The 24,362-nt window shown below is 32.9% G+C and overlaps 1 protein-coding gene and 1 long non-coding RNA gene across 8 annotated transcripts in view; one reads left to right on the top strand and one right to left on the bottom strand.

Annotated features, from left to right (window-relative positions):
* The window catches only part of LOC148612212 (uncharacterized), a 71,017-nt gene that overhangs the window by 38,115 nt on the left and 8,540 nt on the right, over positions 1-24,362 (bottom strand). For 3 of the 7 annotated variants that reach the window (XM_088593451.1, XM_088593446.1, XM_088593445.1), the window contains 3 exons: positions 13,727-13,951; positions 11,939-12,030; positions 7,056-7,164 (listed from right to left, as the gene is read on the bottom strand). In XM_088593451.1, coding sequence (XP_088449577.1) covers positions 7,056-7,164; positions 11,939-12,030; positions 13,727-13,951 — 426 coding nt within the window. Of the gene's footprint in view, positions 1-7,055; positions 7,165-11,938; positions 12,031-13,726; positions 13,952-18,196; positions 18,412-21,090; positions 21,167-24,362 lie in introns of all 7 variants that reach the window. The other 4 variants (XM_088593447.1, XM_088593448.1, XM_088593450.1 and 1 more) reach the window with 4 other exon arrangements.
* Positions 1,657-3,216, top strand: LOC148612213 (uncharacterized). The gene is made up of 3 exons (XR_015924349.1): positions 1,657-1,887; positions 2,433-2,504; positions 2,869-3,216. It is a non-coding gene; the product is annotated as an uncharacterized LOC148612213 (long non-coding RNA).

Raw genomic sequence — 24,362 nt, 5'->3', positions numbered from 1 at the left:
TATTTTTTTCATTGATAACATTTTTTTCTTCCTACTGTGTTTTGTATATCGACTCACAATATACTCAACCGACTAAAAATTACTCGCATATTTAAACAGAAATTCACAACATCTTTTTAGGACAAGAATTCTCGCTTTTGTAGAAAAAGCCCATGTAAGAACAGCAGCGAAGGATATATGATGGTTTTCTCCACAATTCCGAATCAAGGAAGACGACAATGTATTTTTTCTTATAGCATAGGCTTTTAAACTGCTAAAAAACGTGGTTAAAAATGCCTCGGCAAACGTCATGATTATCTGCATGATCTGGATAACATTACTCTCTGCATAAGCCAAGAATACAGTAAACTACAAGCTGGGTGAAACAAGCCAAGAAATTATGGAGGGTAGAAATTGTGAAAAATCAAAACAATGTGCCAAAAATATTGTTTTAAATGTAGTTTTCTATTAAAAAAAAAGGGGGGGCATGTCCGACTCTATTGAATCTGAAACAGATCTTTGTACATATAAAAATGTACAAGTGATATTGTGACAGTCAGCTACATACCTTCATATGGAAGAATGATCTAATCAAGGATTAGGCCTTATTAATGGCTTGAGAAAAGCAAGAAAAGTTGGATCTAACAGTTACAAATAGACATTACAAAATCCTTTAACTAAGGTTATGATGGAATGTTCAGAATTAATTTGCATTATTTCATTCGTGTTTAACCTTCCTTCTTCAGGAGGGAGACCCCCCTCTTGGGGTCAATCTTCCTCTGAGAAAGTCTCCCATATAGGGGACACAAATCTCCCTCTTTCCCAACATTCTCCTCCCGAAAATCCCCCTCTTAGCAGATATATTGCACAAATTATGTTCTAAATGGCTTATTAAATTGATATAAATATCATGTTCATGTAACATAACAAGCATTGAGAAGCAATCAACAAATATTTGGCCCTTTTTTGTACTAATTACTCAAAATATTATTAGAAACCCTTAATCGATTAACCAGATTATCATAGATTTTATATTTTCGTCTCATCTTTGTATATTGTAATTGGATTTCTAGTAAAATTATCCTTTTTATTTGTGAAAAAGGTCGTTACGCTAAATCTCAGTCTTAGAAAAGATGGAAAGAGGGAGATCTCCCACTTTTGAACATACAAAAGGTTAATAGGTATGTTATTTTTTTATTTAACACCTGATGTTGTATGTTAAGTTCTGAATTCTCTACATATAAAACTTACAAATTGGACTGGCATTCCCAGTTTTAAAAGTGTGTGGAACAGGGCCTGTATTCTGACCTGTTGGAAACCATTTGAACAAATGTAAATAAATATAATGTTAAAATTATTTGTGATAATAAGGTCCAATTGGCTATAAATTGACCAGTTTTGCAAATAACTTACAAGAGCTTAAATAACTAGTCTAAAACTACCATATGTTCCTCATTTCACCAAAAGTGATTTTTTAAATGGGCTGTTTTTAAAAATGTGTACAAATACAGCTTCAATGTGCCATTTTAAAAAATTTCCACTTTAATATATCTAAAACCTTCAGTCCTTGGGCATGCCTATCAAAATAATTGTATCAGTAACTCTATTGACCTTAGCTTACATCATCATAGATGACATGTGACAGTTTCTATTTCTTCTGTTTACACTTTCTTGTTTTGTAGTTAGACTAGTTACTGTTACTGAGAATATTTTTTTTTTCAATTTTGATGCACAAAGAAGAGGTAAGCTGACTTTTTAAGGTATATTTTTATTAGTACATTGTCCATTCTTTCAGTTTAGATGATGAACCTCCTGGTAGGAAGCTCACCTTGATTGTGGAAGTTGTTTGGATGGACCCCAAGCTGAGTCTTCTAGGCATGTATTGGAGAAAGAGAAAAAACTGATTTGGTAGGCGCTAGAATAATTAAACACCTTACCGCAGGTTGTTGTTTTGGGACTGTGAGCATAAGGACCCAGTATTTTCAACTTCATTCCATCAATCTTTCAGTTTCATCTCATGTTCAGGAATATAAAAAATGTTAATTGTGTAATGCTAGATATTTCAATTAAGTATTCCTTAAGTTCTTTTCAAGAAGTTGTTGTATATTCTCAGTTTTTAAGCATAAAATACTACATTTACATGTGAGATTATCAATTTCGTCTGTTTTTAAAGTTAAGCTAGTTGTTGTTACTGATATTTTAGTGGTTTTGAATAGTATTCATATAAAAACAGTAAAAAAAACCTTTAGTAACTGGATTTAAAAAAAGAGATTTTGTCATAAAGGGTCAAGTGTATTTTGTAATTTTAGGCACTGTTTGTAGAAACTAATTGCCGTATTCATAGACTATAGCTTACATTTGATAGAATAAATAAGATAAATATAACAACAACAGCAAATGAGATCAAGGCATGAAAAATTTACAATACTCATTTCAATATTTTTACATTTCAGCTCCATATTAAATGATTCCAGAAATACTGACTTGGCCAGTGACAGAGTTCAATGTATGAAGATTATATTCAGGTAATAATTCACCTATAACACTCACTACATACAATGTTTGGGAATGCACTATTTTTCATCAGTTTATTTCTACTGTTTAAATTCTTTTTTTTTGTGTGTTAATGAGTATACAGTCAACTTTTTAATTATAAAATTTATCATTTTTATATGATTTTTGAGATTTTTCTTTTTTTTCAGTAAGAAACATGCTTTATTTCCATAGAGTAATGTAATACATAATTGTGTGCTCATAGCAGGTCAATTTATTTTCCAATTTAATTTACCAAGACCAGCCACTTGTATAATTTGATAGACAATTAAGCATTCACCATATAATTTTCACCATAATATGGTTTTAGAGTTAAAGAAAAATACTTTTTTTTAGATCAGAATACAGATTTATGATTTTGCCATATTAGCAGCACAAGGAGAACAATAAGATATGACTTTGATCAATTGCTCTGCCTGTTTTTCAAAGCTCAGTAATTAAATGAGTTTTAGTGATAAATAAAACACTTGACAGTACTTTTGGAAAGAAAATATGAGAAAATTTATTTCTTGAAAGTCACATTTTCAATTTAAATTTTGTTTTGGTAAGAAAAATGATTTCCTTTGAGGAAATTTTAAGTGAAAGAGTATCCTCAAAGGAAATTTTAAAGTGATTTATTTCTTAAAGAAAAACGTTTTTCCTTTGAGGAAATTTCAATATGATGTTTTTCCTTAAGAAAAAAAAAATCCTTTGAGGAAATTTTACTGTGATATTTTTCCTTTGAGGAAATTGCAGTTGAGTAAATTTCCTTATGGAAAAACTTTTTCCTTTAAGGAAATTCTTGTTTTTAAATTTCCTCAAAAGAAATCTGATGTGTAATTTTTCCTCAAAGGAAATGACATTTCCTTAAAGGAAAGAAGAATTTCCTTAACGAAAATGAGATTTCCTCAGAGGAAATTTGGTTTTAAATGCTTACTGTGCTTAGATGGTAACCAAAGTAAGAATGTAACTCTTACAAATTTTTTACTAGGATGTTAGTGCATCATCTCCAACCAAAATTTTTTCGCTGCAACTTAAAATGGCAAAGACCATTTTTGCACACACCGGAGACTGTTTTATATAACTCCCGAAGACTAGTAACACCGACTAAGCATTGTTTATATGAAATATTGATTATAATTAATTATGTTAATACATGTATTTCTGTATTCCCAGGTACATTTTTTGTGTAACTGAATAAATTTGTAAGACGCACGGGAAGAACGGGTAAATGAAATCAAAGCTATGAGTTCAATATCAAATTGTTCACAATTTTCAGTTTTATTTTTGGATATTTGTAATACCGCTTGATAGTCAAGAAATATTTCTTAAGAATTCCTTGACTTTGATTTGTCAATAATGTTATTCCATTATGTAGTAAAAGGTAAAAAAAAAGAACTATTTTCAAATTTTGGCTATTTGATTTGATTAAACGAAGGAGCGAAAAAAAAAAACGACGATTGCAAAAAAATACTTTCTATAATAACATTAAGATTTCAACATATGATCCGGTCTGTAAACCATTTTAAAGGTGCATTGATTAGTGCTTGGGCTAAATATTCAGGAGAATTATTCTCAGCTGAGGATCTTAACCTGGGTCAGAAATCAATTGATACATGTAAAGTTTAAGACTCAGCTTAATGTAGATTTTAAACAAGAGGCTCCCAGAAGCCTGAATCGCTCACATGGTTGAATTTTGCCTTTCAAGGGCAACAAATTAAACAAGAAGTTGTCCAACAATTTTGACTCAAGAAAACTTTGATAGGACTTGTCATAGGGATCATTTCAGTAAATAAAAGTCTAAATCTATAATAGTTTTCAAGACATTGGCTGAAAACTGTAAAAAAAAAAACCTGTCATTTTCCCCTGTCAAGGGCAGTAACTCTTATAAGAAGACGTCTGACAAATTTCATCGTTGAAGACTTTTGTAGTCCTAAAAATAAGGATCATTTCAGCAATTGAAAGAATTTGGCTAAACCTAACGGTTTTGGAGAAATATGTGAAAAACTACTATCTTACCCCTATATTCTATTTTTAGTAACAGTGGCCATGTTTTCCAACGAATCAATTCTAATAATTCAATTCTATGCAGGATACCCCAAGGAACACTTAACCGAGTTTTGTTTCAATTGGTAAAATAGTGACAGAAGAGAAGATTTTTGAAAGAAATAACACTAAAAATAGCAAAAAACTTTGAAAAGGGGCAATAAGTCCAACATGGCTTATTAGATTAAAATGAAAATTTAACCACAGATAGATCTCATCATGCTAAACACTTTTACCCGTTACAGATTGGGCTAAACCTAACCATTTTAGAGATACATGCGAAAAAGTATTGTTTGGCCTCTGTTCTATTTTTAGTAACGGCGGCCATGTTTTTCGACGGATCAAAAATCCCCACATCAATTCTATGCATGATACCTCAAGGAACATTCATACCAAGTTTAGTTCCAATTGGTCAAGTAGTGTCAAAGGAGAAGATTTTTGAAAGAAATAACATTAAAAATAGCAAAAAAAAACGTCGAAAAAGGGCAGTAACTCCAACGTGGCTGAACAGATTAAAATGAAAATTTGACCGCAGATAGATATCATCATGCTGAACACTTTTACCCGGTCAGGATTGAGCTTTACCTAACTGTATTGGAGATACATGCGGAAAACTATTGTCTGACCCCTATGTTCTATTTCTAGTAACGGCGGTCATGTTTTTCGACGGATCGAAAATCCCCACATCAGTTGTATGCAGGATACCCCAAGAAACTTTCATACCAAGTTTGGTTCCAATTGGTCAAGTAGTTTCAGAGAAGAAGAGTTTTGAAAAATTGTTGACGACGACGACGGACGCCAAGTGATGGCAATAGCTCACATGGCCTTCGGCCAGGTGAGCTAAAAATGTAAATAATAATGTACGTCGTTCGATTGCAAGTTACTCTACCAATTATGTAATTAACTTAATAAAATAGCTATTAGGCCTTTATCAATAAAGTTTGGGAGAACAAAAATATGGTGTTAGGTGGTATTCTACATCAATACAAAATTTATAGGATGCCTAAGTACATTGGGTAATCTCGGGTAATCATATATCAAACTAATTGCATTGCACTAGAATATGAAAAAAAGTATTCCAAAACATTGTTCAATAGCCATAAATAAATATATAATTGCTCTCTCGTGTAATATTTCCATCTGCTGTTAAGGCCATAAATGCATATTGAATTGCCTATCGATGAACATATTCAATGAGGTATAGAAATAGTAAAGTGTTTTTATTCAACTCGCTGACATTTTTATTATACTAATTTATCTCAACTTCGCTCTACATAAAATTTTGTAGAAATTAAACACATAAACTTGAGTTATTATTTTATTTTTCCCAAACTTAGTGTTCATACAAATGTCCCAAATAATCACTTCTGTCGGCTTTAAACTTCTTAAATAGACCCTTTTGTGCAAACGTTGGGGTAGTCGATGAGCATGCGTAGAGCATGCTCAATATACACTTCCGCGAGGAAAATTCTTTTGTTCTACCCAAGCTCTACCTCGCGGAAGTGTATATTGAGCATGCTCACCAACTTAAAAGGGTTTATAATGAGATTTATACCTGATAATTGGGGTTTTCTTAATCAACAGAATATGATTTAAAATTCAGACTTGGACGTGCTAAGTGAACATTTTACCCATTTCGAACAATTAAAAACAAGCAAAGTATATGTATTTAGTAATCTTTTCTGCTATTGAGTCTGATTTTTCCTCAGTTCTACATTCTCACAACAAGAATAAAAAAGTAAAAAAAAAACACAAAAAAAACAAAGAAAAAAAGGTGAGATAAGCTCACTTAAGTGTCAGTCCTTGTAATAATTGTAAGAATCAGGCAGTAGGTGAAACATGGTATGAAAAAAACCATCATTTTGATAGTGTAAATTGCAATATCAGAATCAAGGAAAAAAGACAAGATTTTCCATATCATGCTGGACCATTCAGTTACAATTCATTGAAATGCACTAAAAATGAACATTTCAAAGGCAGATAACTCTGTCAAAAACCTCATTTTTTCTAAGATTCTATTGAAACATTTTTGGGCAAATCCAGTGACGCAGAGATCAAATATTGGTATTTTCAAATAGAGAAAGCATTCTTGCGTGATATTTTATTCATATCGGTTGGGTTTTGAAATGCTTGTCTCTGATTTTTCCCATTTTGCCTGATTCTTAAAACACTTACACTTAAATATACCTAATCATCACCATAGAAACCATACAGAGTCAAAACAAAAACAAATGTGTCAAACAGAAAGCTAGTTGAATTTAGCAGATGAGTTTAAAAAATCCCCCGATATGGTATACATACCATTTTTTAAGATATGAATTGGATGTGATAAAAAGTTGCAGAGAGTAGTGTACCAAACAAAGTGTGGACGCACGGACGACGGATACGATGTTCATTGTATAAATCCCGTTTTTTAAGCGGGAGTATAAAATAGATCAAGATTTTAAGCTTCGTACAGAACTGGAAGTGTCGTGCTAGACAAAATTTTGAATACGTACGATCTTTTATAGAATAGACTTTCGTCTTTCTGCACGAATGTTCCGGGACTTGTACTTCATTAGGTTCCGAATTAAGCAAGTCAGAATCTCGCACACAGGATGACCCATTCTACAACACAAGACATGACATAAGTCACTTTTAAGTTAACTAATGCATTAAGTACTGTAAAAGTCAGACGAAATGTGAAAAAAAATCTAAAGCATGCATTCCAAAAATCCACCAACCTGACAAATATACTTTTACTCAAAGGAGTCTTCTCCATTTGAAATGGCCACTTTTTATCTCTGCATCAATAGGGACATTAGAAAATGATCATTAGAAGGATAGAAAATCTAGTCTTTATTCCCTGATTCTGTAAATAGTCAAAGAGGGGAGTTTGTTTCGGTACCCACCGCTTGATTCTTACAAAGACTGACAATTCAATGTTTAATGTTTTTGATAAGTCAAGAAGGCAGACCGTTATCCTCCGAGAAAAAAAAAACGACATTTTCTTTCTAAGCGACAGATTCGTGTTCAAAGCCTCTTCATGTGATGAATAATTGAAAAGTAGTGATTACATCTTCTGAAAATGTTCTCAACCAGAACAGCAGCGCTAATAGCCTGACGGCGTGTAGTATAGCTATAATCAATAAGAAAATCTGCTGACGGGAGGTTAGGGATTCGTCATTTACTTTCATTCGGGGGGATGGGATAGAATTTCCAAAACTCGCAATTTTTTCAACACCCATCAAGTCAGATGAAGATGTCGAAATATTATCAAAATCTCTTGAGTTCCCGGATAGAGTTTAATAAGATACATAGACGCAATAATACATCTAAAGAAAAACTTCTAGAGGAGAATATTATGGGTAACTATAATTTTAAATTTGGCGGGAAAGTTCTGTTTTTTGATAATTTTGCCAAAAGTGGGATAAAAAGGGTAAAGAATGTATATAACACCCATACTAATTCTTTTGAGTCATCTCTAGTTGTTTTCAATACATTTAACGATAAGAGAAATTGGATAGCTTAATACAGCAAAATAAAGGCAGCTTTTAAAGCTGAGCATATAAATATTCTAAAATTCGATAATATTAACTTATCACAGAAGAAAGTGCCATTCGGATTCAATAACACTCATTGTGTACGAGAGGGCAAGGTTATGGCGACCAAAGATATAAAATTGAAACAAATACAGAGTTTCTATGAATTCCCATCGCCTCCCATTTGTGAGCAAAAATAGGAAAATTTCTTCATAAACGAAAATATACGGGATAAGATACGGGTTTCATTAAAAGACAATTTTGGGAATAGAAAAGATAAGCAATTGCAGTGGAAACTGCTCCATGAAATTATTTATACCGAGGAATTATTACATAAAATTGATTTTTTAAATGGTTCATGTCATTTCTGCAACGAAAGGGAAAACTTGAATCATTTATTTTTTACATGCAAATTGGTGAAAGAAGTTTGGAAAGATATTATTGAGATGATTGCCAACTTGTGCATACATATGAATATTGACATTATACAAAATTCAGAAAAAGTCATAATATTGGGATGCCAAAATTTTGACGTAAAACATTTATTAATTGAAACGATTTTGATAACAGTCAAGTGGGCAATATGAAAAAAATAGGAATATTGCGAAGTATCGAAAAAAGGCAATTTCTAAATTTATGATTTGTAATATGGTAATAAACGAAGTTGCCTTCATATCAAGAACAAACAGAGGTGAAATAGGTGAAAACCTATACCTCGAAATGAAAACGGTATTCATTGATTTTCATTAAATTTTTATGTAGTATTGCAGTCTATGGTACGGATAGCATTATTGTAGCTAGCCATTTACACTCCCTCCAATGCATTGTTACTTGTATAATATGAATTATAAAATATGTATGTCCTATCATATGTGTATGCGTTCTATGCGTGATATAGTATTAACTACATACAATTTTGTTACACAGTTCTGCAAGTTTCTTCCAAGAAATTACAAATACCTAGAAAATTTACTTACATTCAGCTAATCAGTTTGTTATAACCCACGCGTTTTTAAAATAAATATAATGTACACGTACAATGTACACGTACTTCTTTTGATCAATTTAAGGCACGTGTATACGACAATTTTCACATCTTTTGTCTAATATTTATTCAAAACCAACGATGTGTGACATAGACATAGAAGTCGGGAAGTTAAAAGCTGCATTTGCTGTCAAATTTGTTCAGTTTTGATTCTACTGAATTTTGCTGATAAAATGAAACAAGTTTGTAGTAATGCAATTAAAGCAATAAAAGTCGATGATACCTTCATAATATTGTGAAAGCAACGTTTTTTCATAAAAAAAAGATCGATAGCTCAGATCTAATTATTTTTCGCCATTACTTCCGAAGATTGCCGACAGGACATTAACCTTGGTTAAAATTACTTTAACTTTGGTAAAAAAAATAACAATAACGGATACATAACTTTGGTAAAAAATAACAATAACGGATACACAGGTAAAAACGTTTCATCTATTTCTCGATTAGTTTTCAAATAAATAGTGACAGTTACAGACCATGTGTGCCACATTATATCACAATACGTAAATTTAAAAAGGACCCTTGCATTATATTCGAACTTTTGTCTTTTACGGCTTGAATCCGACGGTCTTCTTTGCCATTGATTACCACTTTCGCTTTGCAATCAGATTTGTTTTTAAAAAAGAGACCCTTTCAGCACATGCGTGGATTAAGATCACCAGAAGTCACATGCATATGGATTTATCTAGGTCGATTTTTTGTCTTGCAAGACAATAGATATATAGACACCTATTTCATGTATTTAACACATTTTATTTGTGGATATCGAATGAAATTATACAGGAAAAGTACAATTTGGTAGAAATAATTCAAAGTTAAGGTATATTTCAACAGAAACAAAATTTACGAAAATAACAGGTAATGCAGATAAAAAAGGGCATAGTTCAACGTGCTCAAAATGCGGGAAACAAATATTTTTAATTCCTCTAAATATTGGAGGTGCACATTTTCATCATGTATATAATTACTGTGCAAAGCTTGAATAGTGTTGCTTTGATACTTTTTGAGTTACAAATTACACAAAGTGAGTAACCATTAAAGTGATGAACGAACATACAATAGGACGCTTCAGAATCATTGTGTTTTTCCCTTTGAATAATGCTTTCAAAAGCATGAAAATGAATTCTGATTGGCTGATCAGAAAGATCAACAGAAGAGAGAGTATAATGATGTGTTGTTAGATCCTTCATGCAACGACTGAATGGAACAACTAATGGGTTTAATTTTAATGAGGTTGGGAAGTACAGAGTGGAACGGCTACTAGAACAGCTTTCACCGGAAGTGACGGAGGTGAAAACATATTCATATACAAAGAAGAGACTTCCCAGGAAAGACCAATCTCTTAATGAGATGTTGTCTTCAAAGTCTGCATAAATTGCGAGATAATAACTGTAGTCTTAAAGAAAGAGGACACAGATATTCAGAAAATGACAAGAAAAAATCATACTTGAAACTTCCAGGTTTAATTTTCCAGAGTCCAAGGATTCAAAGTAGTGATGGTCGGAGGTCGGGGACCCGTCATTTTTGACCCAGTACCTTTGAAGTTTAACTCAAATAGGTCTAGGACCTTCAAATGTATTTATTGATATTTGATTGAGGACTTTTAGACTGCAAATGAGACCGGGGGTTCTTCTATCTTTAAAATACAGATAAAACAAACTGTAATAAAACTTGAAGGGCTCAAAACACCCCCTTTTATACATTGTCAAGCGCCTAGAAAAGACCTAACAATATTTCCTGTAAAATTTATATAAAACGTATAATAGGTAGTAATAAAAACTTTGTGAATGAATAAAGTCTTGTTTTGAATAGGACATATTATATATACAAGAAATATTTTGCAGTTGACGGAGTCAAGGATACAGATTTTAGCACTGAAGAGTGAAATTTGATTTTTATTTCATACAAACCAGGAAAAAAAATCATACACATGTATAAACCAGAAAAAATTCAAAACCCCCTTTTATATATCTAAAAAAAATCGCCCCCCCCCCACTTTCTTGTGGAATTCAAGAAACCCCCCCCCTTTTCCCTCTCCCTTAACCTTTATAAATGACCAGTTCTTACGGGAAGTAACTGTATCGTAGCGCCAAGTTACGGTAATCACTATTCTAATAAACTAACTCTGCGAATGCGTAAATGTGTCATGGAATATGAACAGTGTTATCCAAGTGAATGATATTCCTCGTTACAACGAATGTTGAATTAAAACTGCTGTTCTGTGACATATTTTTGTTAAGTAGAATATTGAACTCTAGAACAAGTTACTCTTCTCGTCTGCATTGTATTATAAAAAATAACAATTTAGGGTGTCAACACATCAAAATTAGATTTAAAAATTTAAAGATAGCCGACGCAATTCTCGCTTGTGATATCTTGTATCAAAATACAACAAAAGAACAAACTATGCAGTATATGTATTTACATATGGTAGGGTCGGAAAGTTATGACCCTGTTGCACGGTAAAGTATTTAGCAAACGAACTGATAACGAATTTAAAAAAGAAAATCACATGTCAATCACCTGTCAGTCGAAGAGTTAATGCTTTGAACGAGTTAAAAACGAAGAACGAATGCGGAACGAACCCCAAACTTTAAATAAAGCTTTTTAAACTTTAATTTTTAACGCAGACGAATAGCTTGTGTTTTAGAATGTCTTGCAAATTCCCGTTGGTCGAGACATCAGCGATATATAGGACTCAAATAAAGTTAGTATACTAAATCATATTCGTTTCCTTTCACCAAAGAGACACACGAACCGGAATAACAATTGTTAAAACAGTTTTTTTGGCGGATTATAAATCTTAAACACTCACCGCTATACCATAATATCCCAAATATCTGCATTCTCTGGCGCATGTAATACTGTCTGTACGGCAAAAACGCTGGAAGTTCGTTTCATAACAACCTTCAAACAAAAAATATAATTCCAATCAAATTAGTATAAAATTATGTCTGACTTTTTTGTACATTATCATTAATTGTTCACGATCTCACCGGTCTCAGCCATGACAATTTTAATAACTCTAAATTCCGTGTACATATCGAAAATAAACTTGGCTACCATCGTTTCAACAAAAAGTAGAGCCGACTAAAGGCTTGAAACAGTAAATTATAGATCTGCGTTTGTGGAATATGCTCCATGTATTGTATACACTTCCGCCAGAAAAATTAATTTGATCTGCACAAGGCCTGCCTTGCGGAAGTATATATCACGCATGCTCATGACTATACACGAAAGGGTCTATTCTGGGTGTCAATTTTACTGAATGATCTCGAGTCTCGTAGACTTTTATTTGTTTTTCCGAGTGCTTGGTCCGATTTAACTGACATTTTTACCTGAAAATAAACTTGATTAAACCTACATGGATGTTGCATGTAATTTAGAAAATGTGAACATAGCTCGATAAGAAAATATTTTTGTTGGTCTCCCATTGCAGAATTGGAAGACAACTTCCAGCAAAATAACTAGTTTTTTGAAGCATGTTGCCAACAACGTGTCCGAACCTTCAATATAAGCGGTTGGAATTCCGTTTCTCCATACCCCAACCTCTTACTTCCAAGCGCCATATTGCAAACCGCTCGTTCCGACGTTTTTTAAAATCGGCAGAATTCTAGTAAAATATTAACTATTTGAAACATTTTGTACAGTTTCTTTACCCTTACACGGGAAAAGGTAATTAACTGAAGGAAAACAAAGACCCTACCTGAAGAGAAAATCCAGCAATCCTGGAAATCCTTTGTAAAAGCAGTTTAAATTAACTTCACATTTGGTTTTCAGCATTTGAATGGGAACCATCCGGTTAATAAAAATTACAGATATTAAAACGAAAATGTTAAATTAACCAAAGAATTTCCAAAACCAACTTTTAGTTCGTTATGTCAAAAATATAGGGTATTCCGTGAAAGTTAATGACCTAATTCAATATGGCTGGTCACTTTGATAACTGTCTTCATAACAAATATTTTCTAGGTATTTAACAAATATTTAGTATTTTTATCGCTTGATTTCTGGTGGGTTAAACTTCTATTATGTAAATAAAGACTCAAAATATTTTAAAACACATGTTCAGCTCATTCACATTTGCGGTTGCTTGCTAGAGATTAGGATGGCACAAAGTTAGAAAATAGCTTGCCAGACAACTTCTACCACTGCTGGAATAGTTCGAACCCCCCCCCTCCACCCCACTCCAAAACAAAAAAAAAATAAAACATACCTTTGAACCCTAAAATTTCGACAGAAATTATTTGGAATTGCGTAAAACGATGTATCGTGATATCAATTTGACAAGTAAATGTTGTAACTGACCGTAAATCTATTTTGTCCAGATTAAGACATCTTGTATTACAAAAATATGACAACAAGTCTTTTCAGTTGATATACTTAAACTTTTACTAAAAAAAAAAACAGGGCCGGAAAATAGGAGAAAAGAATAAATTCATTTTGTGTACAAAAAATAATATCATGTTGGAATTAATTTCGTTTGAGTCGGTAAATTTTAAATTGGATTTACAACAAATACAGGCAGCAAACTTTCTGTAAAACTTTATTTCGAAAGGACACTTGAATATAGCTGCTCCTGGTGGTTTCGATTGTCTCTTACCTTCATAAACTACGGTGACTGCTCGTGCAATATAAACACCGATCCATGCAGTAAAGGAACTAGGGAGTCGTGAGGTGTCGATCATTGTGTTTATATGACTAGTTCGACAGTCGGCAATATCATTTTTCTCGGTACATATCCACGACATATTTTTACATCGTAGATTGCCACCCCACTCTACTTCATCAGTCGAAAGAGTTAGATAATCACCAAGACCTTGTTGAACTGAAATATTTAAAAGCCATGTTAGTCAAAGCAAATATATGTTACATTAATGGTGGAACCAACGGGTGTCCGATGGTTTCAACCACCCCTGTATGAAACATTTGTTAATTTCGTACATTTTTGGGTAAAATGTGACCAATAATAGTTTAATGCCCTCTTTCCAAAGTATATGAATTTGCGACTGAAAAAAATGATCATTCAATCTAATCAAAATTAAATCCTTAGTTACGCTACCCTCCATAAAAATAAGTCGCTTCAATCCAATGCCACTTATTCCTATGTATATCACTGGACATTAAATTGGTTTTGTATATTACAAACCACTTAAAAGGCGTATTGGTGTCTCCATGCCATGGATCTGTTTCATTAATACACTCGCTGATATGATTACAGTGATACTTGTCTAATTCGTACTTCTTTAGGAATGTAGAATTAGTTCGGTATAGACAAGAGTACAGTTTATTTATTTATTTACAAAATACATTCAATCTGATATGAAAGGTCTTTAAAATGGCTGATTTAGACAGTTTCCGTGTAGTACGGATTCGCTTCATCTCAAGTTCTTGAGGTAGATGCAATTTATCAAATCCCCCGAAACTAGGATTGTTTAACGATAGTACGTCATCTATATAGCGGAAACTGAGATCAAAGGATCTGTCCAAACGATATTCCTTCCTTTGGATCAAATCAGCTATTAAATCAGCCGCAAAAGTATGAAAGGATAGGTCAGTGAGTAGAGGCTAGAAACCACTAATTCCGCTTCCCATAGGCTTCTATGCAAATTTCACAATATTCAATGGCTTCTCTGGACTTTAGCTTAACTTTAACCTGCAGAGGACTATATATCAGCATGATTCTACATATGTCAGCTCACAATCGTCAGAATGGCATGTGGGGTTAGCAGACTTGCAGTGCAGTACTGGTCACCGGAAGTGAAGTGTCTATAAATAGCATGGGAAATCCCAGTTTTTTCACAAGATAGGGGTATATTTAGAAATCATTATGGAGATTAGGCTTCACATCGCAAGAAGCAAAATGCACCTATAAAATGTACAGAAATGTTTTTCCTTTCAGAAACTGTTTAAATTTTTAAATAAGATGAGAACTTTTTCACAGCACTATGAGGAAGAGGGGTAATTTCTGCGCAGGACTATTTTTGCGTACGTTCCAAATGCTCATTGGTTGAATTGGTGGTCTGTAACCTAGAGGAGAATTAATTGTCCCACTTTCTTGAATCAAAGTGCTGAGGCACTGAGTCAAGGAAGCCCTCAAATTAATTTAAAAATATTCATGTAACCAAACTGTAAGCTAAATAAACGGATCAAAACTTAGTCATTTTAAAGGAAAATCATTTAATTTATGAACTGCATATTTTTACTGCCCGTTTATTAATGTATTATTGGATCTTCTTTTGTACTATTGCTTTTGGTATTCCTGGCTGTGTACGTTTCTTAACACTTTACACTTAAATAACCTTTTTTTTTAAAAAAAAATGAATTCCACTAGAAATCACTGACTATCAATAGATGATTTTTCAAAGTAAGAATGAATCCACACTTTGAAATTTCGGGTTGGAGATGCATGAAGTAGAAATGAATCCCGCAGAATTGAGGAGATTGAACAAGGGCTTAACTAATTTCACGAGAGAAAGGAGCAACAAACTTCTCCTTGGTTGTGCTCATTCTCACAGGATTTTTTTTTTTATTTTGTAGTAGATTTAATGAACAAATATGCCAATATTATAGAAATATATCAAAATTGTTACTGTTCAAACAGAATTTACTAAAACTTGTCCTTGTCATTGTTACCTATATTAGACCCCGAGTAGAACTTGTCAAAACTGTGCACATTTCTACAATAAATATTAACCTTACTGTAGGAATTTTCAATTCTAACATGGATACAAAGTCTTGTTCTAAAAACTACTATACAGTTTAAAGATCTTTAAACCAAACACAACTTAGTACCTCATAGATTTGAAAAATTTAAGATACCAATTAAGCTGGAAAGCCAAGGATATAGAGATGTGACTAACACAGGAAATGTGATGTATTTTTCACAAATGCACTTTGAGTATAAATCCATCATCTTTTCTCTCCAAAACAAAAAGGTTACTAATCGACCCATACCCCATGGGTTCCACTTTGTACGACTCACTATTGCGCTCAAGCTGAGTAGTTTATAATACCTGTCTGCCTTCAATAATGTATATGCATTTCTTTCATTTTTTTCAGCATAATTGTTTCGCAAATATGTATAAGATTACAATACAAATAACTTATGTTTTGTAAATACATAAGTGCTAAGAAATCAGGCTTCATGTTTGTGTAGTTTTTATTAAGAGATGTTGACATATACATTTACAGCAGCTTCATGAAACACATACATGTACCAGCATTCGAGAATCGCGAACTTTACTCAGGGGTTGAAAATTATTTTGGGAAGACCCGAGCCCTGGACTTTTTCATCTTTTGTACACTAAGCCCGAACAATGTTAAGTCCCAATCGATATAAATGCAATTTTGTTATCTGATATTCTTATGTATAATTCTATGTTTGCAGGGAAGAATACACAGTGTCAATTGATTCCGTCTCCAGGTCTGATGGCTTGTCATCAGCTTTCCGTTTCTGCGTTTTTTTAACCGTGAAATTGTAATTGAGCAACGATATTTTCCTCAAAAGTAAATTAACGAAATTTTTGAAATCATTCCAGCGCTTGATTAATAAAGTTTGTAGTATGTCAAAAATGCGTCTGATCAAGCGCAGGTGTGATTCAGACTTGAGAATGACTAATCAATAGAACGATATAGTGAATACCCATTCTAAAAATAAAGTTATAACTATTTATAGGTCAGGGAATAGATCGAGAAACATGGCACAAATAATGACAACAAAATCTTTCAAAAAATAGTTTTTATTTTTTTTTAAATTTGCCATGCTCGACGGACTTATTTCATTGAAAAACGGCAAGTCCGAGGAGCAATTTTTTTAGTCCCGGGCGTCGGGCTTTAGGAATTTTCAACCCCTGTTTGTTTCATGCTTAAATAGTGTCCCAGCACAAAATAGTCCGTTTTGCTTATGGTTTCTTCTCATTTCATCTAAGTGATTACCACTGAAAAGAAATCAATGGAAAAATCATAACAGTGTCTTTGATATACATCTTATACAATATGTTACGATGTAAATTCATGAAAATATACACGGACTTTAACCATATGATATGGAAGTGCAGAAACCACCCGGTCAATATTCCCAAAGTGGTCAATGCTGCTCGATTGAAATTTTGCAAACAATATTTTTGTCATTATCCATAATTTTGTCCTACATTAAATAATGTTAATATAATAAATATCTACTATATTTCGTGTTCTTAAGTTTTGTTTTAAATATCTTTATTGGTTGTATTACTTAAGAAAAATAAACATTTCTTTCTCTAAAATAATTCAAATTTATCTTAAATAAAACAAAAGAAATATTACAAGCATGTACAGTGCGCTTCGTGAGCACATCTTTGTTTTCAATAACTGTTAATCATATGTAATAATAGGTAACATAAATAAGAGTAGGACAAGTTATTTTTCACCTGGCTAACAAGTGGTCATTGTTAACACAAAATTTCCTCATAACCAGGAAGATCATAAAAGTGCTTTGAAGTGATGAGTTAACGAGTACTATCTTTAAGAAAAAGATAGCGACGCAGTAAAATTTTACTTCTAAGTTTCTACATTTCCTACAAGGAAGTAACACATGGCACGAAATTTCAAATTTCCGATACCGTTTTGTAGAACGCCACTAAGTATTAGTATTTGATCAATCGGGAAGCAGAATTGCGATCAGATGACTTGCGTACCGTCATTAAGGTCAAAGGGTAAAAAGCGAAACTATAACGACTGCGTCGGAAAAACAATAAATCAAAGCCACTTCATATACCAAGCAAAAATTTTAAAAATACAGAAAATGGAAAGTTTGCTAATGATATTGCTTAAAGGTTTCTTCAATGTATGGTTTCTAGTTTCCTGATGATTTATAATGATGTCTCGATCCCCATTTCAAAATCTTTAGACCCATCCCTTTATGTCGATTCATTCATGAGCAAATTATACAGTAGAAAACAAATTAGATAAATGTATTTCTATATTCCAAATAGCATATTAATTTCAGGTATGAAATCTTATATTAATACTCTACTGCATATGTAAAAAAAACTATATTTAAAGGACATGCACATCTATAAATAATGCATACCCAGTACATTATAGATGTTTGAATGTCTCTGAAAATCAGCTCTTGAGCTAGGTCCATTTTTGGGTGCCTTGATATCCAAAACATTTTCAATGCACTTTCATGGACATAGAATTTCTAACCTAATTGACTGTGTCTTTCTTGTGCTATGAAAATTCTGTATCTTACTTCATGATCTTCATTCTAAATATTTGTATCTGGTATATCTTGACAATGTACTAAAAAAAGAACCATAATAATCAGTTATATCTTACATGTATATTATATAATTAGTTCTTGAGATTCCATACCCAATGCTTTATATCGATAATGGTTAACTTAATACTAAAATATACGATAAAAGGGATGATTTTTCATTCCAAACTATCCGTTTTAGATGGTTACGTCCCCTTGTCACCGTCATATGGTGTTTACATATCACATTTGGTTTGATTTGCTCGTATTTGTAACAATATTTCGGATTTTAATGAAATGAATCTGTATATAACTGAGAAATTACTGCATCAAGGGTTTCGATATGATAAGCTCGTAAAAACTTTCACAAAATTTTCCAACCGATACAAGGCACTCACTCTCAAATACAAATGTACTTGTAAAGGATTAATACTTGCGAGTATCTCTCACCCTTTGTTTTACGGTAATATTCTACATAAAGCACAAAAATCTCAATACTCACCTAATAAGTTAACTAAACCTTTGAATAGGCTCATTCGTAAAGAATATAGTTATGATACTGTTGTCAATATTAGTATTTTGTTTTGTATTAACATTGATTCGCCAATAGGGTATTTACATAGAAATTAAAACAATATATTTTAAAGCAGTTTTTAGCATGACATGGGTGAAGGGTGTAGGGGTGTGAAATAGGGTATGCTATAAAATGTGTAAGGATGTAAAATAGGGTATGCTATATGGGTGGAAGGGAGTGATATTGGGTATGCTAAATAGGTGTAGGGGTGTGATATAGGGTATGCAGTTTAGGTGTAGGCGTGTGATATAGGGTATGTGATATGGGGTAAACGATATAGGATTTAAGCAATCATTTATAATTTATGTACAAAAAAAGTATATTTTAATCTGAATATATGATACACAGTTGTATAGTGATATATTGCATAAACCTGATCGTTGCTTGTACCAGCCATCGCTTGACCAAATTGTTTACTAATATATTTCAATTCGATAGAGCTTACAAAATTTACAATAGTTAGAGTTTTAGGAACATGTACAAGTGTCGGTTATGTATGTGTAACGTCATGGCTTCTGTGTCCAATTGTGTCCCACGGACATTGTGAAGATAATGTAATTTATCCTGCAATGAGTTCATTAAAGGGCAAATAACTGGTTTTAAATAAATATTTGCTTTATTTGCATAATAGCGAATAAAGCAAATATGCTCCGCCCACCATCATGACGTCACAAATCAATACCCTTTGTCAAAAATGAAAGTAGGTCACGAAAGAATTTATTTCACATCAGAAAAACATGTTAAAGGAGAAGACCATGTTATTGTGCAAGTCATAAATATCGAAACTAATCAGTTAAATATTCATTGAAATTAAATTGAAACAAAATAATTTCCTTTTCTTAATTAATTAATCGAGATTTATTATTAGGAAATTTGAATTTCCCGCGCTTATGGGCACCACTATGATCGGTTGAACTGTGACGACACGAAGTCGGTTTGTAAAGTGAAAGTAAATAGGTAATTGATTACGATGTCCGAAGAAATCGCAAATTTGGGACTTTCCCCCTATAAATTCAACCCAACATAAACAGAAGAAGAGATTGAGGCACAACATGTAAGCAAATGTCAGACATCATTGACGAAGAACGGGATTTGCAGCAAGATGGCTAGTATTTGTAAAGAAAATCTTATGGCTAGGCCATATAAAATTCAGACACATGCCAATAATAAAGTGATTCATGATGAAGAAAAACCCACCGTCCGAACAAACAAGGCTTATTCAATCTACATATGCTATATATTTACATATCAATGTTTATTTCAGTATTAATATCTGCACTTTACATTTATCGCCCACAAAAATCAACCAAATAAAAAAAATCAAGAACTTTAAACTCATGCAAAACGCTAATATCATGTACAATCTATATAAATTTTATCTCGAAAGCGCAACCCCCAAATGAAAAACTAAAACTTTTTGTGTGATCAGGAATTAGATCAGAAATAAAACTGAATTTGGTGGGTTTTTGACATGCATGAATCACCTCCTGTCTGATTTTTATCAAAACTGCTACTTAAATGACGGAAAGTGTTGTTTAATTTTGAATATTTATGTTATGTTTATGACTCGATTAAGAGTAAAAATTACAATTTACGATATTTCGTCAAATAACGTCCAGCTCTGAGAACTACTTTTTGTCGCCACAATGGTAATAATAACAAATTTGAGAATAAGGCAATGTCTTATACCATAAAAATGTAAACAAACCATTTTCAACATGATATTTAGGAAAATTGCCAGCAGAAATATCATAAGCAGGTACTCTTTACGCTAAAAAAAAAGTTTGTTTGGCTACGTATAAATATTTTATAAATACTTTATTTCACTGGATTACCCCCCCCCCCAACCCCGCTTTGATAGTTCAAGATTGTCTACTGAATGTGATGAATATTCCACGTCCTCCTTTCATCCTTACATTTGAAACATGCAGAGACATTGTTTATGTCTTTGCTTTGAAATCAAAGTAATTTAACAGTTCGAGTGTTTATTTTCTGTTTTCTATTTTGAATACTTCATTGTTTGCTACATGTATACATGTTCACAATTTTACACGTGAAAATTAGAATTTTTCCAATAAAATGGAGGGTGCCAACCCCATACACCCCCTGGATCCGCCACTATAATCATAGACATTAACACAATACTTACAACACAAAAAATGTACGTTGCGACTCCGAATATCCGTCGTTAGAACCTCCCGACATCATCATGAACAGGGTCAGAACTAGAGGAAAAAGTAGCAAAAACTCCTCGATTGAATAATGTTCTGGTCAATTTGACAAATCAGTTCAGCACTCCGAGTCAAAATTTAAATAGTTAATATCATATGAACATTGAAACACTGCAGTTCAACACATATTAAATTATGCACCCATGTTTTACGTTACGTAAGAACATGAGGTATGATCGGCGGCGGACCGTAATCTTTACATAAACTTTGCAAGGAGAATAACCCGCAGAATGCTATTTTTGTAGTTATATGTGGAAATGTCTACCTTAGTTACGTAATTCTGGTCGCTGACGACTTCTAAGTCTATAGATAGACTTTCTTGACAAAAATGGGTCCACTACACTGGACAAATATGTTGTCGATAAAAAAAATTCCAGTATTTACCGTGTATCTGCAGGGTGATCGATTTGGAATCGTCTTTACAAAGTAAGAAGAATATCCACCAAGTATCTAGGTGTACTGTCTTTTTTCTTGAGTTAAACCAATGTATATCAGAATTTTGAGTCGGGATTTTAACTGAGTATGGGGAATAGAAGAATAAAGAGTTGAAAAACCATATGATTTAATGCTATTGTATTCTGATAATAATCTTGAATTAAGAGTTTCCAGAAGATCTTTCGAATTTCGTGGTAGGACTATTATAGACCATCTTTGACGGCTGTGAATATAGAAGTTAAAAGTTTAGAAAGAGGTTTGTGGTACATTTTGTAGATCCAGCTATGTGACGCTGTTTGTATGGATTCTTGTGAAGTTAAAGAATCCAGTGCATAGACGATACATCACAATCATCGTCTTTGGTAGAGAGACCAAAAGAGGAGAGCACAGATTTATGGTTTTTCACTGTCTCTTCTTTGCAGCAAATGTCTGATAATAAACATTGAATTTAATGCGTTTTGCAGACAAAAAATGTTGTTTTGGGCATTGTTTGCTGGTACGACAACATATTTGTCATGTATAGGAGACATTCTTTTGCTATATCTGGGTCTTTGAAAACTGATATAGCATTGACACTCATTGACCTACTAAAAACTTGCATTCGTTTCAAAATTAAAGACCTCAATCTGATCAAACTCATGTTTAAAAATTAAACAGGTTTAATTGCACACCTTAGTTTCTTTAAACTAATTAAAATTTATTATCAAAGTCTGTTATTCTACGGTGCATGTTGGCAAAATGCGGAAACTCGTTGGCTCTTTTTAATTGCGTTTACGGGTTCCATTTTCGCATTGTATCTCATGTAATGGAAATGACGCTTAAACTGGCACCCTTTGCAAAACAGTCCTGCGATGTTCTCAATGCTTTAGTACAACAATGGACATAAATTTTTCACTGCATTGATCTTATTTCATGAAATTTATGTTATATTTACGTTACATTCTGTAAAGCCATTGTTAGTGGTATGAATACATTAGAGTTCAAATTTAAGATGTGATTGTTTCCCCAATCGATTTCCTTAAAGGCAGATAATTAGTTTTGAAGACAATGGATGTATGGGTCTGACATAAAATCCATTGGACTACTCTCGCGATTCAAGAATTGAAATTATAGCAATAAATATTTTTATCGAGAAAAATTTATTGCATCTTGGTATATTTTCGTACAGAAGCTTATAAGGGGAATACAATTTTTTTTTAAACAAACTTAACAATTTCGACTTCAAACAATTTCGTATGCTCTCGTAAAGCAGACTCGAATATCTTTGTGTCTCTAGCATGTCCGTGTTTCTCTTTCAACTGTTGTTGCTAATTCGTGCCAAATTTGGACAAAAGTGGGGAAATAATAAACCATAACCCTCATTTTTTTCTGGACCCCCTTTTTGAACTTTCTGGATCAACCACAGACATATGCAGACTGTGTATTACCATATTTATCAGCCATAATTCATATTTGAAAGTAGAAGCAAATCTCTGAGAGGAAAATGGCACATGGAACCACGTAGGAACAAAGCCAAGAGTAACTGCGACCAGTTTATTGAATTTTGTTGGTGCATTTTGCTCAGTCTACAGATTCTGAAGAATAAATATTCCATTGACTATGGTGACTGGAACAAGAACTTGAAGTCAAGTTATTGAGTAATAGCGGGTAATTTTCGCGGGTGCCAAGTTTTGCTATTATCTTTATCAATAGGGGTATTAAATTTTCGCATGCAGTCTTATATTTTTGCGTATATAAATTGATACGGACTACTGGAGAAAACTGTAAAATATCCGGATTTAAATTTGGCGAGCTTTTATTTTCGCGATCCCTCGAACCTCTTGAATATATAGAACATTAGAACCTCGCAAAAATGCCCCGTAATAAAGTAATTTTTTTGTCAGGGACCTAAAATATAAACGATACATCATTTTGGGGGGACGAGTGGGTGGGGCATGCAGCCGACTGCCGATTCCAGATTTGTAGCCATCATGAATTCGTATAATGGCGGTATTGCCGAGTTTCACGAAGGTGTTTAGGGTGGTCTTAAGATATATCTAAGTCTGTTTATCGAAAATATAGAGAGTTAAGCCATCTTTTTAATTTGGTCCTAACTTTAGGTCGTATGATCATCTTAAGATAAGACGTGGAATTAGGATGAATGTCCCAAATAAATTTGATATTAGCTTTAGTGCTTAGTTTTTTTATCTATTTTTTTGGTTTTGTTTTGTTTTGCTATTGTGTTCGATAGCTTCTATCTAAAAAAAACCGGCTTCGTTTTTCTGGACCCCATAAAATAGAATCTGAAGTGTAATTCTGTCTCGGTGAAATATCGACTCTTTTTTTTTCTAATCGTCGAAAAATCTATTGAATTATAAATGTGAATGCTTTCCACTTTCCATTCCGGTATTTAAGGACCAAAAAACAAACAAACAACAACAACAACAACAAAATTAACACGCGTTTATTTTTCTCCATTTTGTTTGAATTGGACTGTACAGAATTTGACTTACACCGGTTTGTCAATTTAAGTGTATATAAAGATCAAAAAGAGCTAGCTAGCCCTTTTGGAAATGAGATCTTTAACTGAAATATACACAGAAAATATGTACTTAGTAACTTAGCTTCCGTTTCCATTCGATTTTAGAAATTGTATTATAGATATCCACTTTTTAGTTACATGTATGTTAACTAAACAAATCATGGATACGGTATAATATCTCATTTAAACCACATATTTTAAGATAATTTACACAATCAGGGGCGTAGCTACGTA

Source organism: Perna viridis, chromosome 7, assembly GCF_037379345.1.
Source record: "Perna viridis isolate PV_CMFRI_1.1 ecotype Kerala chromosome 7, ASM3737934v1, whole genome shotgun sequence".
In the NCBI taxonomy this organism is placed as follows: domain Eukaryota; kingdom Metazoa; phylum Mollusca; class Bivalvia; order Mytilida; family Mytilidae; genus Perna; species Perna viridis.
Note: the sequence above shows the minus strand (reverse complement) of the source record. Positions and strands in the feature narration are given on the sequence as shown.